The sequence below is a fragment of the Emys orbicularis genome, chromosome 3, assembly GCF_028017835.1.
Source record: "Emys orbicularis isolate rEmyOrb1 chromosome 3, rEmyOrb1.hap1, whole genome shotgun sequence".
Taxonomy (NCBI): domain Eukaryota; kingdom Metazoa; phylum Chordata; order Testudines; family Emydidae; genus Emys; species Emys orbicularis.
This window is the reverse complement of record NC_088685.1, coordinates 119587956-119606015: the sequence shown is the minus strand read 5'-3', so window position 1 is coordinate 119606015 and position 18060 is coordinate 119587956. Positions and strand designations below refer to the sequence as shown.

At 43.6% G+C, this 18060-nt stretch overlaps 1 protein-coding gene across 1 annotated transcript in view; it reads right to left on the bottom strand.

Annotated features, from left to right (window-relative positions):
- The window catches only part of OPRM1 (opioid receptor mu 1), a 34670-nt gene extending 18835 nt beyond the window's left edge, over window positions 1-15835 (bottom strand). The window contains exon 1 of the mRNA XM_065400310.1: window positions 15531-15835. Coding sequence (XP_065256382.1) covers window positions 15531-15835 — 305 coding nt within the window. The remainder of the gene's footprint in view (window positions 1-15530) is intronic.
- Between the last annotated feature and the right edge of the window lie 2225 nt (window positions 15836-18060).

Below are 18060 nucleotides of genomic sequence, written 5' to 3'. Positions count from 1 at the left end.
CAGTTTTTTAATTAATTGTTTTAATGTGTTGGGCCTTAGGCTCAAGCTACCCATTAATTCACTTGTTGCTTTTTTTAAAATGGCGCCTCTCCCCCTGGCTCCCATCACTTTCTCCCAACGGAGGGACAGCTCACATTTTGTCCATGATTTATTATGAATTATTTACTGGTATTAGTCCTCCCCCAAAGAATGGCAGTTTATCTCCATTCAGAAAGGACATCTTATCTGCCAGTTGAGGCAACATTTTTTGCTTTGACTGCAAAGAATCTAGCAGTCAGCGAGTAAGGAATTTATTTTAGCTAGAATGTGTAATTGCTGCAGAGTTTATATAATGTAATTATTTTACCACTGTTTTTATCTCCTGATTTTATTTCCTCTTTTTTATTGCACATATATGTATGGCAGGAGCCTGCACTAAATAAAAACAATTTGATAATGTGTTCTCTCTTTATTACAATACAGCTGTAAAAGAGAAAGAACTGCCAGGGGAAAAAATTCTTTGGTTTTCTATGTTTCAGTGCAAAAATATTCTTATTGTCTTAATCCTCCTCTTTTCCCAGACTTGCAGTGAAGAGCAATTTCATTTAAAAAATAAATTACTGTAAAGTGAATGCTCTGAAACACAAACTAATAAACAGTAAGAACATTTGGAGCCATATCAACTCTAGTGTAAATGGGTGAAACTTCCCTGCAGTTTAAGTGTTTAGACTGTCGAACTTCCCTGCAGTCAAAGGAGGTAAGACTGTCAAACCACCTTTAACTCAGTCCCATTATAACTAGGTAGTATGACACAAGGTGGGTCTCCAGTAGTAGCTGTTGCTCCCATACGAGCTGTGTAATACACCACTGAGAAAAGATGAATGTTGCTAATACATACAGTACATCCTCATTATCTAGCAGTGGGCCTTTCTAGGGTATACTTGCTTTGCCAGAAAACCTCTCTCAACTTCAACTACTCACCTTCCCTCCCTCCCTCATGCTTCCAGTGAAACGTATTTTTGAGAAAAATCAGTGGGTGCATCCATGGTAACAAATGCAACATTCGCGGGAATACTCCACAGGACCTGTGTGCACACAAGCAGTGCTTCATGCCTGCTGGGAAATTTTTTAATTCAAAATTTATTTAATAATATTTTAAACACCAATCAAACATGGTTCAAGACAAAACACTTCCCTTTTGTCTAAAAGAACCCTTTTGTTTGCCCTAAAACAATTCAATTTTTTGACTTGTCAATTTGCCAACAATTAAAAAAAAAATCAGTTTGAGCCAAAATGATATCGATCTATTTTTGGAATGGCCATCAAACCAAAACAATTCATTTTTCCCCCAGCTCTACTTATTCCATAATTAACTCCAGGATTTCTTGCCTTTTCCTCTAAACCCTCTAGTATCAGCCACTGACATTTTGGGGATCACCCAGAGCCCCCAAGGGGTTCTGTCACTGGCTTCCCTGTAGCCTTGGGATGCCTGAATGCTGTGCTGCTATGGCTCAGATCCCTGATACTAGTATGCTGCCCACAAGCACCAGGTCTCATCCTGGCTTCCACCACCCTGGTTACTCCTTGCAGGGTGACACCAGCAGTATTCCAGCCCACAATCTCCTGAAATCCAGCATTCCCCACGACTGAATTGTCTCTTTTGATTTGTAACCCTGAAGGCATGAAACCACCCCCGCTTATTAGCTCACTTCAGTACATGCACACTTCACATAGTGTGTACAACAGAGACCTGCTTGGGGTAAAAATAAGTAAGATTGTCATAGAAAAGCCACAGATTCAAAGAGGAACTAGTAAGGGAGAGCAAATGCATACAAGTTACACAGAAAACAAACATAAAAGTGTGACTTCAGGCTTTGCGCTTCCATGCTAGATAAATTCCCTTTTCTAACACAAGTCACCTATTGCCTTTAAACAGTTGCTCAGCAAGCCCCCTACCCGAGCAAGGATCCAGCATTTCACAGACAGCTTCCCGCTTAGAGGCTGCCCCCCTAGTTTCTGGATGAAAACTGTTTCAAGCCTTTTTAAAAGGCTCTCTCCCCCTTTTCTCCCCTAGCATAGTGACTCATGGTTATTCAGAGAGGGGGTAATTCCCTCTGGACTTGATAGCTGAATTTGATGTCTCAAAAAGAACAGGAGTACTTGTGGCACCTTAGAGACTAACAAATTTATTAGAGCATAAACTTTCGTGGGCAACAGCCCACTTCTTCGGATGTCTCAGTGTCTTCCCATTAACTTTAATGGTCCACCATTGCCTTTTCCTGGGCTGGGCAAGGGATGGGTACTTGTTGAAGCTGGTTTCCTGTAAACACCTGGCTTGGGAGGTGCCCCTCCCTGCTGTGAGGTGTAGCTGAAGTTGTACTAGTTAGGAGCAATTTTCTACAGATTCATAATCACAGTATATAACATGTACCTCAGAATGACCATCAAGTTCAGAACATCACAAGCTTTCATAAAAGGCCTTTCCCGAGATACTTTTGTAGTACAATAATAAAGTATGCAATCAGTTGGTTCAACTGCTCAATTTGGGGGCAGGGGTAAATCTGTTCTCCCCCTGTGCTATGTGGACCCTGATTGTCACAGCCACGATCAGACAGCACACTGGACTAGATGAATTATTGGTTTGAACGCTGATGGAAGTTTCCATATGAATCATAGTCAATAAAAATAGAATCATTCTGCATTTAACAGCTAATTACTTCGAGACCTGGGCTAAACCCTGTCCTTAGGCTCACCAGGGTAAATTCTGAGTAATCCTTCTGGAGCAAATTAATTTACTACAAATTTCCATTAGTGGAGGTAAGGGCAGAATTTGGTTCAATAATAACTCTAATTTATTTGTTGAGAACAACAAGTAGCAAATTGGAGTGACTTTGGCTTTGTAATATATGGGTCAAAACTGGTCATCCGATGTGCATGCAGCTTCTTGGATATAATTTGGTCCTTAGCTTTTAAGGAAACTCAGCAAACTCATCACTCTGAGTTGTATGTGAAGTGATTACAAATGCCTTAAATCACTTAGTATGACATTTGCAAGACAAATAACTTTAGATGATAAATGTTGATCTCATGATCACAATTGTTATAATTAACATAGAGTTGCAGGATTGTTACACAGTTGCATCTAATGACAAAGCTAAATAAAGCTAATTAGGCAAAGTAAGACATGGGGTACAGCTGTATTGCCCTGAGGTTGGTCTGAGAGGCATTGTGCTTCAGGGACATTCCTCAGAAGCACAGTTCTTCCCAGAGTTCCTGTGTTGCATGGTGGTGGTAATTTGTATAACATTCCTTTTATGAAACACAACATGCTCTACACCCAGTATTTGCTTCCAGGTATGATATCGTAACATGCGTTGCACCAAATCATCCAAGGGTGTAGCAGAGGTATCGGATAACCTCACAGGATTAATCTCTAAATGGTAACATCAACTTTTGGTCAGCGGCAGTCTGGACTAGACTTAAATAAGACGAAATCTTATGTGGCCCATTACCAATCCCCCGAGGCACCCAATTGATCCTAAATGTGATATTTCAATGTAAAAAATGTTAATATAGAGATTTTGTTAATGAGGCTGAATAAAGGCAGAGAAAAAAGCATTTGAGTCATGTTCATCCTTTGTTCAAATTCTAATAAATAAATACTAAGGTATAAATGCTTTTCATCAATTTGGTTCCCTTGATCTCTAGGGGGAAAAATGGCTTTATAGTCAAACATTTACCAAGCTGTAGAGATTACACAGGCTAAATTTCAACCACAGATGGTATGCAAACACAGACACCTGTCTTTCTGTAAATGTAAAAGACATGGATCAATACACTGATAGCTACGATGGTGTTCAGGTTATTTAATGTGAAATACCAGGTGGTATTTTCTCATAACTGTTCGATAACTTCATAGTAATAATGCTAGCCATATGGACTTTAATGCAACATATAACTGGGATGCATTTTTCATATCACCACTGGGCTAACTACTAATCAGGATCGGTGATGTTTGAGTACTCAAAACATGCACTATTTTCTTCTCAGTTAACATATTTTTGATAGAAACAAAAATGACCTTCCAACCCCCCCACACCCAACCCATAATCAAATACTGAAAATGTGTACCACATTAATTACTATTTACCATTTATCTAACTTCCAAAGTGTGCTCAGCTTCTCTAAGAACACAGAAATGTCATGATCCCTGACTCAAAGAGTTTACAATCTAAGGACTTACATTCTACTGTCCTTCCTTATTTTGAGTACCTTGGGGATAATGTAAACAAGTGTGGCTGTCTCTGGACCTAAATAAAGAAGGGTTACAAACAGAGTTAATGACAAACTTAAGAGGGGGAAGTTAGAGGCCAGGGAGACTACTACTACAAAAGTAAGAATGTGTGGTACACACTATGTTATGCTGGCCTCTTACTCCTCAATGTGTATACAAAGTTAAAAAAAAAGTTTGGATCTAAAATATTAACAACCAGCCCATGAATATTGATAAAATTTCCTTTACAATAATTTTTGTAGGGTTATTCAACCTATGCCTGGTCCAAACAGTTCCCATCTTAAGCTATGGCTACACTACGGATCTTACAGCAGCACAGTATATAGCCACTCTATGTCGGTGGGAGAGCTCTCCTGCCGGCATAATTAAACCAACCCCAATGAGTGGCAGTAGCTATGTCAGCAGGAGACTTTGTCCACACCGGCACTTTGGTCAGTAAAACTTATGTTGATCAGAGGTGTGTTTTTTCACTGACTGACAAAAGTTTTGCCAACAAAAGTGCTGGTGTTGACAAAGTCTTTGTCTATGAATGCCTTAATTTGTAATCCCTTGCTATCTGTCATTTTTGGCCCCTATTCTTCCCTCTGAATAATGACTAAAGCTTTACATCTTGTCAGGGAAAGAGTTGTTGAGTCTTCTTCCGTCACACGCACAGCATTCTCCGTCACCTTCACTGACCTCCTATCTGTATCAGAATTCAGTCCAAAACTACCTTTCTTGGGCCCAGTCATCCCACCCCCTTGTGCAAAGCACACAAAGGAATGAAAAGGTATAAAGTGGTAGGAAACAAAGGGTAATTCATACCAAATCAGCAGCACTGGCATGCTATCCCTGCATGATGCAATGCCAACAGCACTCAATTCTTGTGTCTGCAGCACTCAATTCTTGTGCCGCTTCAAGACAGTGAGCAAGTAAAAATTAGTGCTGGAAGAAACATTTTTGACAAAGTGTCATTTTGTCAAAGCTGAAATACTTGAGAAAAACTCTCATACTCTATAGCCTGCTGATCACTGGTTTGCACTGGCTTGAGAGAGACCCAGGTTCAAGTCCTTGATTCACTGCAGAGTTTGCCATGCCAGATCACTGTGAGTCAAGGGACTTGAAGCAGGATCTCCCACAGCCCAGCCAGTGCTCTACCCACCAAGCTAGAGCATGAGAGTTGCTCTATGTGGTCTGAAGCAGGGCCGGCTCCAGGCACCAGCCCAGCAAGCAGGTGCTTGGGGCGGCACGTCGGGCTGTTCCGCGGCAATTCGGCGGCGGGTCCTTCTCGGAGGGAAGCACCTGCCGCCGAATTCCCGCCGAAGAAGAAAGCGGCTTTTTTTTTTTTTTTTTCTGCCGCTTGGGGCAGCAAAAGCCCTGGAGCCGGTCCTGGTCTGAAGTAACCAGTGAGCCCTGGACTCAACACCTTCCTGACTAGAAAACCTCATGTTTCAATCTGAAAACAGACATTTCAACACAATTCTATTTTTCATGAAAACATTCAAAAGGTTTTAGTTTTGTGCTAGTGCGGAACAAAAATTTTGAAAGCTGCCACAAACCAGAATTGTTGTCCTCCAGACGGCTCTGATAAAATACTATTATAGCCTTAAAGGAAAAGCTTAAGAAAGTCAGTACCCTGGTATGACTACTAAAACTAACAAATAATTAGGGCTGTCAAACCATTAAAAAAATTAATCATGATTAATCGCAGTTTTAATCGCACAGTTAAACAATAATAGAATACCAATTTAAATGTATTATAAATATTTTATATGTTTTTCTACATTTTCAAACATATTGATTTCAGTTACAATGCAGAATACAAAGTGTTCACTTTATATTATTTTTTATTACAAATATTTGTACTGTAAAAAAGAGAAACAATAGTGCAATCTACAAGTCAAAGCATTAAGGGGCATACGTATGTTTAGCACATCGGGCATGTAAATACCTTGCAACGCCAGCTACAACAGTGCCATGCAAATGCCGGTTCTCACTTTCAGGTGACATTGTAAATAAGAAGTGGGCAACATTATCTCCTGTGAATGTAAACAAACTTGTTTGTCTTAGTGATTGGCTGAACAAGAAGTAGGACCGAGTGAAATTGTAGGATCTAAAGTTTTAAATTGTTTTGTTTTTGAGTGCAGTTATGTAAAAAAATAATTCTACATTTATATGTTGCACACTGATGATAGAGATTGCACTACAGTACTTGTCTGAGGTGAATTGAAAAATACTATTTCTTTTGTTTAGATTTTTTACAGTGCAAACATTTGTAATAAAAATATAAAGTGAGTACTGTACACTTTGTATTCTGTGATGTAACTGAAATCACTAGATTTGAAAATATAGAAAAACATCCAAACTATTTATAAATTTAAATTGGTATTCTATTATTATTTAACAGTGCGATTAAAACTGCGATTAATTGCAATTAATTTTTTAGATTGAATTAATTTGTTTCCGGATAATCACTTGAGTTAACTGTGATTAATTGACAGCCCTACAAATAATAATACCGTAAATAGAAAAAGGGATGTTAGTGTCCCAGACACTGCACACAGTTTTTATCCTTCTTTGAAGAAAGTTAAAACTGCAGCACTATTGCAACCCCTCCTCCCACAAAACATTCACGGTGGGATTTGGTTTTAGTGCTCTGCACTTGGAGTGACGGTTAGGTATAATTTCGTGAGGTGGGTTGTCCAAATAGATTTCTGACAGAATTCCATTGCTGATAACACCATTATTAGACCAGGGCCTCTACACTGCAGAAACATGCACATAACATACAAAAACAAAACCCCCACAGTAGAATGTGCTAATCCACACTCTATAATTTGTACAAAAATGCTGTTTCTTTCCATTACTCTGCAAATGCCTATTATCAAATACAGTTACAGTGGGGTCACATACTGAATGAATTCTGGGCATTTTACAAATTCTGCTACAGTAGTATATCCTGGAACATTATCCAGTAATTAATAACATACAGTTTAAATATTTGAATATATAAAGCATATTTTGTGATTCATCACCTTTGCTTTTTTACTGTTTGCTCCTATCGGGCCTGATCCAAACCCCACTGACATCAACTGAAAGACTTCCGCTGAATTCTCTGGGCTTTGGATCAGGCCGTTTGCCAATTTCAATAGTTCAGCAGTGGGTCTCTTAGTCATTAATAAATTAATGGGATTCTAAAGTACAGCATTCCAAACAACACACATTAAATTCTAATCCCTCCCATCCCACAAAACACTCCCCAAAACTCTGTTTCACCACTCAAAAAAGCAATTAAGAAAACCAAGCAAGATAAACCCACTGTTGCCATTAGCAAAGAAAAACACACACACACCACATGTCAAAAGCAGAAAGAGTCTGAAAAAAATCAGCAGCAATATTCTCCACAAAATAATCAAAGAAAAAATTACCCTCACCCAACATTGACACATAACACAAGAAAAAGAAACATTGAGTCCCCTTCTAAAAGCTTTCCTATAAAAAAAATACACACCAGCATCAATATTTTCCATCCCTTCTGTACCCCACTCTGAGCCTGGATTGAGGCATAGGCACTTTGGCCCCAGCTCCTGGAGTCTTGCGATTACATGTCTTTCAGTTAAAAAAAAAGTTTCTAGTCTTCTTGGTTGTGAAGAAAAATGTGAAAATGCACCCGCAGTGCAGCTGATGCAGAAACATTAGTCTGAGTGTGCAGAGACCCTGAAATTACACTCTGAGAGGGGTGAACCTCACAGTGCATCTCAAGGAGGTGTTAACTTCCAGATCCCTGCTCTGAGGCACCCTACCAACACCAGTCCAGCAAATCACAGTATGGGTGGCAGGAGCAGAAGAGTGCAGTGTGTCCAACCAACTCACCCAAGCAGATGCACCTCAATTACTGAGCTAAGTACTGGGGGGAACCCCAATGCTGCCACCCTACCTCTTCAGATGAGAGAGATGATCTTGGCTGCTACAAAAGGGGTGCCATAGTATTAGGTCGATTTCTAATGGTGTGGTGTGCTTAGTGCCCTGGATAGGCTTAATTTGACCCTAGACCTTCTCTCTGCCTCCCATCATAAGCTCCGAGGGCCCTTTCTCCTCCACCACTGCCCCTCACTATCCTGCTAAACCCATTTTCCTACTTTACTGCCCCTCATCCAAATCCTGAACAGCCTTTCTTCTGCCTCCTGCTTCTGATCCTTGAGGACTCTTCTTCCTCCTCTTCTCCTGCCCCACACTAACACAGGATGACCTAGCGAGGGGTCATGGCTACTTACATTACTAGATGCCAACCCATGCTGAATCACAATTCCCAGCTTTCACATAGAAAATATTGGTAATAGTTTTGATAAAAAAGTGGGAGAAATGTGAAAAATGCCATGGCAAGAAAAATTCTTAGAGAAAGTTAAGGGTTTTGTGTGAAATGTTTGGTTTTAAAAAGGGCCATTTTTCAACCATAACTTTAAAAAAAAAAATTTGACCTGTTTTAGCTGTAACTAACACATGCAGATCAGCCAGGTGCAGTCTGGACTGGCTGTTGCCTGCTGTTCCCCTTCTCCATCTGATCACAAAGGGATGACTCTGAAATATGCCCTGGTAACAAGCTGGGCTCTAACCACCATGTATGGACTGAAAGAACAAAATACAATTTTCAATTGTTTGAATATATAAAGCATATTTTGTGATGTGTCTCGGCTGTTCTCAGTGGTGGCAGATGACAGAACAAGGAGCAATGGTCTCAAGTTGCAGTGGGGGAGGTTTAGGTTGGATATTAGGAAAAACTTTTTCACTAGGAGGGTGGTGAAGCACTGGAATGCGTTACCTAGGGAGGTGGTGGAGTCTCCTTCCTTGGAGGTTTTTAAGGCCCGGCTTGACAAAGCCCTGGCTGGGATGATTTAGTTGGGAATTGGTCCTGCTTTGAGCAGGGGGTTGGACTAGATGACCTCCTGAGGTCCCTTCCAACCCTGATATTCTATGATTCTAATGTTATTTTTTGTTCCTACAGAGCCTGATCCAAAACCCACTGAAGTCAACTGAAAAACTTCATTGATTTCACTGGGCTGAATCACAGCTTCTCTTCTCTTTAAATCATTAGTAAAAAAGTGTCCTGAGAAATCTGAAGGGAGGAATTTTGTTTTCTATCATTTGGCAAAGACTCCTTTCATCTGGGTGTCCTAAGCTTCTAGGTGCCAGAAGCTGGGAGTAGATGACAGGCAGGGCCGGCACAACCCATTAGGCGACCGAGGCAGTCGCCTAGGGTGCTACAATTTGGGGGGCGGCGACCGCGGCAGTATTTTGGCGGCAGGACCTTCCACTGCCTCTGTGGGGGTGGCATTTCGGGGTGGGACCTTCCACCGCCTAGGGTGGCAGAAAAGCTGGTGGCGCTCCTGATGACAGGGGATCGATCACTTGATAATTGCCCACTCCTGTTCATTCCCTCTGAAGCACCTGGCATTGGCCACTGTCTGAAGACAGGATACTGGGCGAGATGGACCGTTGGTCTGACCCAGTATGGCCATTCTTATATTGTAATTTCACATTCATGGTACTAGGCAAATCATTTACCATCAAGATACAAGGCATTTACCATCAAGACCAAGGGTACTTCAGTCTTAATTTATGAGAAATGCAGTTAAGGCTCCAGTTCTGAGAGGTGTGCAGTGCCTTCAGTTCCCATTGACTTTACTGGGTGTTGTGGGCACTAAGCTCCTCTCAGCACCTTGCAGGATTGAGCTCTGAGGTAAATATTCCATCTTTCCGGACATCCGTGTAGTGTCAAGGATGGTTGACTACATTTGTATTATAATCTTTCTAACACTGGACGTGCTAAAGTCTTAGCCTCAGATCCTCAAAGGTATTTAGGCAGCTACCTCCCATTGAAATCAGTGGAAGTTAGGTGCCTAAAGAGCTTTGAAGATCTGACCCTTAGACCACAATCCTCCTCCCATGCACGTCCATGACAAATCTCCCACTGACATGAATGGGAGCAGGACAGCACCCATAGATTGCTTTGGTAACTGAATTCACTGTGTTACTAATAGCACACTGTATCTATGTGCCACTCAATAGCTAGAAGTCACATTTGTTGTTGTTGCCTAACAATGTTTGCCGACTAAAATGTTAATTTAAGAAGAAAATTATAATTCGCCTTCATGTCTTTTGAAAAGCATTACTGCACCCTATTCATTCTGGAATTAATATTCATATGGAATCCATAAAGAAAATAGCTAATATAGCGCCACAATAGTCAAGAAATCAACGGAGGGTGATAAAACCTGAGTTCTATTGTATCACTCAGAAACATAGCAGAGGAGCTGCTTGATCATCACTGACAGAAACAACTTAGAGTTGGCTACACAGGACTTGATTGGACACAGGGCCGGCTCCAGGCACCAGCGTAGCAAGCTGGTGCTTGGGGCGGCACATGGAAGGGGGTGGCACGTCCGGCTCTTCGGCTCTGGGTCTCTCACTCCCTCTCGGCGGGAAGGACCTGTCGCCGAATTGCCGCTGAAGAAGCGGCGGCGGTAGAGTCGCGGTGGAAGTGCCGCAGATCACGATCGCGGCTTTTTTTTGGCCGCTTGGGGCGGCAAAAACCCTGGAGCCGGCCCTGATTGGACAGGATGCAGGTACAGAATGGTGCACATATAAATTCAAGTTAAAAAGTGCTGGAGAATCTGATCCTGCATCAATGAGAATGCTGCTGAATAGCTGCCAAGTCACTCCTCCGTTTTGGCAAAAATTTGGTCAAGGAAAAGAGCAAACAGAGAAGCAAAGCACCTAATTTGCAAACTGAGATTCACATTTAACCCTATGTCTTCCACTCTTTGACTTGTCCTTTTTTAACCCATTGCTCAGGAGAGTAAGGGACCAGATGCAGAAGTGGCTTGAGTAGTAGCATGGAGGATTATAGTTAGTCCTGAACATTATGCAAGGACTTGAATGATCAAGGCCCAAAACTCATAATTTTAAAACCCCTTTTCTTAACCTTATCAAACTTCCTGAAAAGATAATGTACCCAGGGATGAGATGTGGTGTGCAAAATTTCAGAAAGAACTTTTCTTTTTGGAGGAGCTAGGTGGTAGATATTTGACTACTTCTAATAGAGCTTTCACCTTAACTATGGGGCAACTCCATGTGCTTTCGACCACATTTCCAAAGGAGCCAGGTTTATTGGGAGTTATTGAAGCTCAACACCTCTGAAGATCAACTCATTACTGTTCTTGTTGGGCCTGATCCTCCAAGGTACCCACGCCCAGTTCCTCAAAGGTATTTAGGTGCCTAACTCCCATTGAAATAATAGAATATTCTGGTGCGGATCTCCCTCAATCTCTCCACTTGAAGTGGTTCCATTTTAATTAAATAATTAAATATTAATTGAGTCACAGATAGTTAGAATGACTCTACTGCTTAGTGGTTAAAGCACTGAACTGCAAGGTGGCAGATCCCCATTCAAATCCCTTTTACGTATTGGGCGGGGGGGGGGGGGGTCTAAAACCAGGAGTCTCTCCTATTCCACCTGCATACCCTAACCACTGGGCTAGTAGTCTCATCCCCTTCATCCCTTGCTGTTTTGTGTGAACTCACCTGAGGAGCCCAATCTGGTAGGCAGCCTTTGAGCATGCCCACTGCATCAAATCCCGGCCCTGCTCCAAACTTAAGCAGCCAAACACGTATCTTCCTCTGGTTTGTGAATCACTCTGGGGCTTAGGCAGGTACTGTGACAAAGTTCCTCCTCCATCTTGGTGGGTCTTGCGCTTATTGGCAGATTTTCTTGCCTCAGAGATTCACCATGTGGATTGGGGAACAGCCCAGAGACCTTCCCCTCTGGAAGAACCCACAGTCCAGGTCAATTGGGAGGTTTGGGGGGAACCCGGGCCCGCCCTCTACTCCAGGTTCCAGCCCAGGGGCCTGTGGACTGCAGCTGTCTATAGTGCCTCCTGTAACAGCTGCATGACAGCTAAAACTCCCTGGGCTACTTCCCCATGGCCTCTTCTAAACACCTTCCTTATTCTCACCACAGGACCTTCCTCCTGGTGTCTGATAACGCTTGTGCTCCTCAGTCCTCCAGCAGCATACCCTCTCACTCTCAGCTCCTTGCACCTCTTGCTCCCAGCTCCTCACACTCACACCACAAACTGAAGTGAGCGCCTTTTAAAACCCAGGTGCCCTGATTAGCCTGCCTTAATTGATTCTAGCAGCTTCTTCTTAATTGGCTCCAGGTGTCCTAATTAGCCTGTCTGCCTGAACTGGTTCTAGCAGGTTCCTGATTACTCTAGTGCAGCCCCTGCTCTGGTCACTCAGGGAACAGAAAACTACTCATCCAGTGACCAGTATATTTGCCCTCTACCAGACTCCTGTACCCCACTGGTCTGGGTCTGTCACAGTACCCAGATACCTAGAATGAGGCAGCAGTGCACATGTCCACAGGCAGGAACACAGGCGCATAGGGAACTTTTACTGCAAAAACATAGGTGCTGTGTGACTTTAGCCACTTATAAGGTTATGTGGCAGCCAAGCAGGAATTTGGTGAATCTCAATTGGTGCCAAAAACTGGGACTTAGGTGCCTAAGTACCTTTATGGATCCCACCCTTAACCTCTTTGTGCCTCATATCCCCATCTGTAAAATGAAAGTAATAATACTTCCTTTCTCCCACTCTTTGTCTTGTCTATTTAGATTGTAAGTTCTTTGGGGCTGAGACTGTCCCTTAAAATGACTATGTATCATGTCTAGGACACTGAGGCTTCTTGGTGATGCTGTAATACAAATAATAATAAAAGCAAAAATTGTTAAAATGGTACTATCAGTTATTGGATATTTAGCAGGTTCAGCTGGCATAACTAAACAACCTCAAACCAGTACTTATTTACAAGCATCCTTACTCTGTTATATTATGCATCTGATTTTCCCCAGATGTATTGAATGGAATACATTCAATACATGTATCAAACAAATATGGTCATCATGCCATTTAGAAGTATTTGTACAGCTGGAAAGTTGCCAGGAAATGGCATGTTTTGCTGACTGGATAAAATCACAGAGTGGTAGAATCTTTCCAGCTATTTCAATTTAAAATCCAGTTCCTAAAGGGTAATTTGAAACAACAGCTCACTGGCCTGGGATAGGACAACTCCAACTGGAACCAATGATGCATATTACTGAATCTCCATTTACATTAACCCTGTCTGCCAAGTTGGCTTATTAATTGGTGTGCCATAAATTCACTAGCATGATACTACTGCTCTTAAATATATACTGTGGGTGAGACAAATTTCTACTCTCATCAATATCTCAAATCCTGTACTTTTGCAGTTAAGATTTTCAGTATTGGGAAATATGTCCACTGTGAAGTTTCAGTGGTTGCTGCTGTAATGCAAGCAGTTGCTGTGGGACTGTCTCCATTCTGCCCTTTCAGTTACAATATGGCACTCATCACTAGCAACTAGTTTCCATGCTATTCCTGCTAATTGTGCCCTGCTGCACCAATCTGTCAAATTAGTCCCAGGTTGACTTAGACATTAAAAAGTTCCCTTCTGCTTGTATTCCCTGGAAAATACAAATGTATTTTAAAACAACAAGATTGAACTAGTGAAAAACAACAATTTTAGAAAATAACTACGAATCTGGTTTTGCCTTTGGTAAGGCATCATATTATTTTTATTTATTTAAAACACTAACGGTTTATAACTTCAGGATCACTCAGGATAACAACATATCACCTTGCTTTAATATATAGAATTATTTCTATTTCCTCTTCTCATCACATCATGAAAACATTTAAAAATTACATTAAAATTAATGCAAGAAAGGTGTTGTTTCTCACGAGAATATGTATTCTACATGAAACCCCAATTTCCTACAGCAATTCCATCTATTGCAATCATTGCTTTCAATAGATGGTGCTGTTTTCTCAGAGAAAGTTATTGTAATCTGATTTCTCCCAAATGTTAGACAAATGTAAGGAGCAAATTTCATTCCTCTCTTACTTGCCTTGTATTAAGAAATCTGATTTGCAAGTGTAGAGGACTCAGTCATGAAGCAATTGCAACTTATTTAAAAAAACCCTTTAAATCTTAAATGGCTCCTTTGAATAACAGTTGTCCCACTAGTAAATATATTTATCTGGAATTTGGAATATCTGTGAGAAAGCTAAGAAAGATTGCAACAACATCGAAAAAGAAGTAATTAGTTTTAATGGGCCCAATCCTTTCCTTAGTAGAGGTCAGTGGGAATTTTGCCATTAATTTTAAGGGGGAGACTACAGAGCCCCAGGAAGAAAGGTAGGGGTGTGTGTGTGTAAAAGGTTAGGTGTTATAATATTCACGTGTGTGTAGTGTTAAAGAATCATAGTTTTAATCCTTCTGTCTCCTTAGCTAGTATGCTAGAGTTCCGTGTGAAAGCACATGACACATGTTCTGAGCAAATGCATTTATCTCCACTTATTTGTGAGCATTTGTTCTGGACTCTCAGGTAGTGATTATCAGATTATAAATCACACAGCCATGAAGATTATAAATTGCCACCTAAACAAGTAGACCTCACTTTTGCCTCTGTGGCGCGTTGTGTTAATTTCTTTTCTCTAATTTATTATTATTCGTTTAGTCAGCTCACCTCTGACCCTTGCTGAAATTTCCTTCATCAGGCAGAAAGGTCCGTTGCCTTCCTCTGATCTGATTTTTGTGAAATATTTTTCTCTCACTACCAGACCTAGCGTGCAAATTTTCCCTAGCACCTCTTCAGTTTACCCCTAGCAGAGGCGTCATGCCTCCCATAGGGTATTTTAGCAATACATTAATATTGTCTGCGATTAGCCACAAAGCAGAAAGAGGAAAACGAAGAGGTCTGTCTAAAAGATCCTCCCGTCCCGTGTCTCTGAAGCAGGAAGAGGCAACTTGCAAGAATCTCAGACCCTCTCCAGGTGGCCAGCACAACCGGGGCGGGAGAGACAGAGCTTGGTGTGGAAAGTATCTCCAAGCAGGACCCTACTTTCAGCCGAGCCAATTCAAGAGTGATTCCCCCGCCCCCCTTCCAGCCAGCCTCATCAAGGCAAAGACATCCTGTCCCCTCTCTCCCCACCCCGGTGTCAAGCAATCGCACTGTCTGGCGCCATGTAGCTGCTCCCGGGTTGCGAGCGGTGCCGAGGAAAGTGACTAATAAGAAAAAGAGTTTGGTGCTTTATAGCCTCCCTGGTCTCTCTCCCTCCGGCCCCCAGCCTCCGTGCGTGAACACAGCTCCCCCTGGTCCCGGGGCAGCCTCCTCCTGCCCCCTGCCCAGCCCCTTACCTGATGATGACATACATGACCAAGAAGTTTCCGAAGAGCCCCACCACGCACACGACGGAGTAGAGAGCCATGATGGTGATGGCTGTGATCATGGAGGGGCTGACCCCGCTCGCCGGGCACGGGCTGCCGCTGCCTCCCCCCTGGCTGCTGTTGGTGCCGCTGCAGGGGTCGGACTGGTTCCAGCCGGGCTCCTCCGGGCGCCCGGACAGGTTGCCCCAGACGCCCGGCGGCAGGGGAGGGCAGCCGGCGGAGGGAGGCGCGAAGGGGCCGCAGGCGCTGGAGTTGGCGGGGAAGGAGCTGTCCATGGTGCTGGGCGGAGGAGAGCGCAGGACGCGCTCCCGAGCAGCAGGTAAACCGCGGGGCTGGCAGCGGGCGGGCTCAGCGGCGTCCCTCGCAGGCCGCCTCCAGGGGGAGAGGGAGCGACCCCAGGCTGCAGCCAGCGAGGCGCACCGGGCGGCGGGGAGCGGCGAACTGACACATGCACAGCGCGCCTCGCAGCGCCTGACACGCGATTGTCTTCGGCTGGAAGCTGCCACCTCAGCCCCCCCGAGGAGCACCCGGGAGCTGCAGGGAAGGGGCGGGGCGGGGGCGCCGGGGAGCAGGCGGCTGGCTGGCTGGCGAGGGAGAGCGGGATCTTGCGCAAAAGAAACGCCAAAGCTTCGCTCGCTCGCCCGCCAGATGCGCGCGCCCGCACGTGCGCTCCCACAGCTGGATGGGCGGCACGCGTGTGTGCTGGCTGGACAAGCGGGGAGAGGCGGAGCCTGCGGCTGGGGGGGGGGGGGGGGGGGGAGGAAAAAGGGGAGGGACGCGAGTCGCCTTTTCTCTCTTGGCGTTTGTTCTTTTTAACGGACTCGTACAAGGAGGACATGTGACCCGGCTGCTGTGTCCCAGCCTCCCAAGATTGGGTGACTATCGACTCTCCCCACCCCTCTTGTACAGCCCCCGGGCAGAGGAAACGGGGGACGAGGAGGGGGAGGCTGAACTCCCGTCTCACAAATCCCCTTTGCCTTTGTTACCTCCAGCTTTGTTCTGCTCACTCCTTCTTCCTCACCGAGGGGAAGGAGGGACAGAAGGGCAGCTACTAGGACAGACCACACAGCTATCTTTCCCAAATGCAGTATATTCTTTTGGATCCAGCCACTGGCAGCAATGGCACTTATAATAAACAGGTTTCAGAGTAGCAGCCGTGTTAGTCTGTATCCGCAAAAAGAACAGGAGTACTTGTGGCACCTTAGAGACTAACAAATTTATTAGAGCATAAGCTTTCGTGGGTTGTAGCCCTAATAAATTTGTTAGTCTCTAAGGTGCCACAAGTACTCCTGTTCTTTCTACTTATAATAAAGTCATTTCCAGTCTGCCCTTCCCCAGGAGCTGGTACCTGCTCCTGTCTTGGAGCACAAGAAAGCACCAGCATCAATAGAGAAAATGTGACCTGAAGCTAGGGATTCAACAGGCTGAGCTTATAAGGTGTGTAAAATGCAATTGATTAACATAATGAGTCAGGGGATGTTAATGCGGGGTTACCCTCTTATTAGATAGTTTCAGTGGGAGTTTGCTGTATCTAGTAAAATGTGATTTACCATATGGCAACAGGTTGTGAAATGATAGGCAAATAGACTTGTGTTCTGCTTTTCACAAAGCCTAAGGATTGTGACCAGAGAAACTTCTGCTTGATCAATTTAATGATAGTTTTATCAAGGTGTGGAGATTTTACAAGATTTGCTAACATTACAAGGAAGGGACCCAAAGACACCACATTTGAAGGCTGTGGGCATGTATTTTATTTACACACTGCTTGTTTGGACAGGTTGGTATTTTTAAGTGGAACATTCATTCCAAAGCTGCACTGAGATACTCCTGTGCATTTCCAGAAGCAGCCTGCCTGCTCAGCATTTCTTGGACCAAATTCTTTTGCTGTCACATCCCTGAAGTCAAAGGGGCTCCACTGCAAGTGAGAGAAAAAAGTTAACTCCCAAAAGTGAACAGGAAGCAGGAAACATAGCTAGCAGTGTGACTGCTCCATATTCTGCATTACATTGCTCAGGCCTAGCTCAGCCACTGCTCAGCATCAATGCACTTCCTGCCTGCAGAGCAGGGAAAAGTGGGTGTGACTATGGTGACCAGATAGCAAGTGTGAAAAATCAGGATGGGGGACTGTGTGGGAGTAATAGGGTCCTATATAAGAACAAAGCCCCTAATATTGGTACATCTGGTCATCCTAGATGTGACAGAGTTGCATAGGAGTGTGTAAGGCTGTGGTGCCATTGGGGGGGCGGGGGGGGGATACTTCCCCCTGAGTTTCTGTACAGGAAGTGTGCGAGCTCCCAGATGGAGGTTTTAACTACAGCACAGCATTAGTGTGAAATGTAAATTCTGTGGAGGAGATGTGCCCCTGGGGCAGGGAGTCAGTATTTTGTTTACAAACAGAAGCAGGGTGATTAAGATAAGAAAGGGATGGTGATTAAATTAAGGATCTGGAAGTTTAGCCTGTAAAACAGGAATCCCTCTGTGGAGGGGGAGGGGGAGAGGG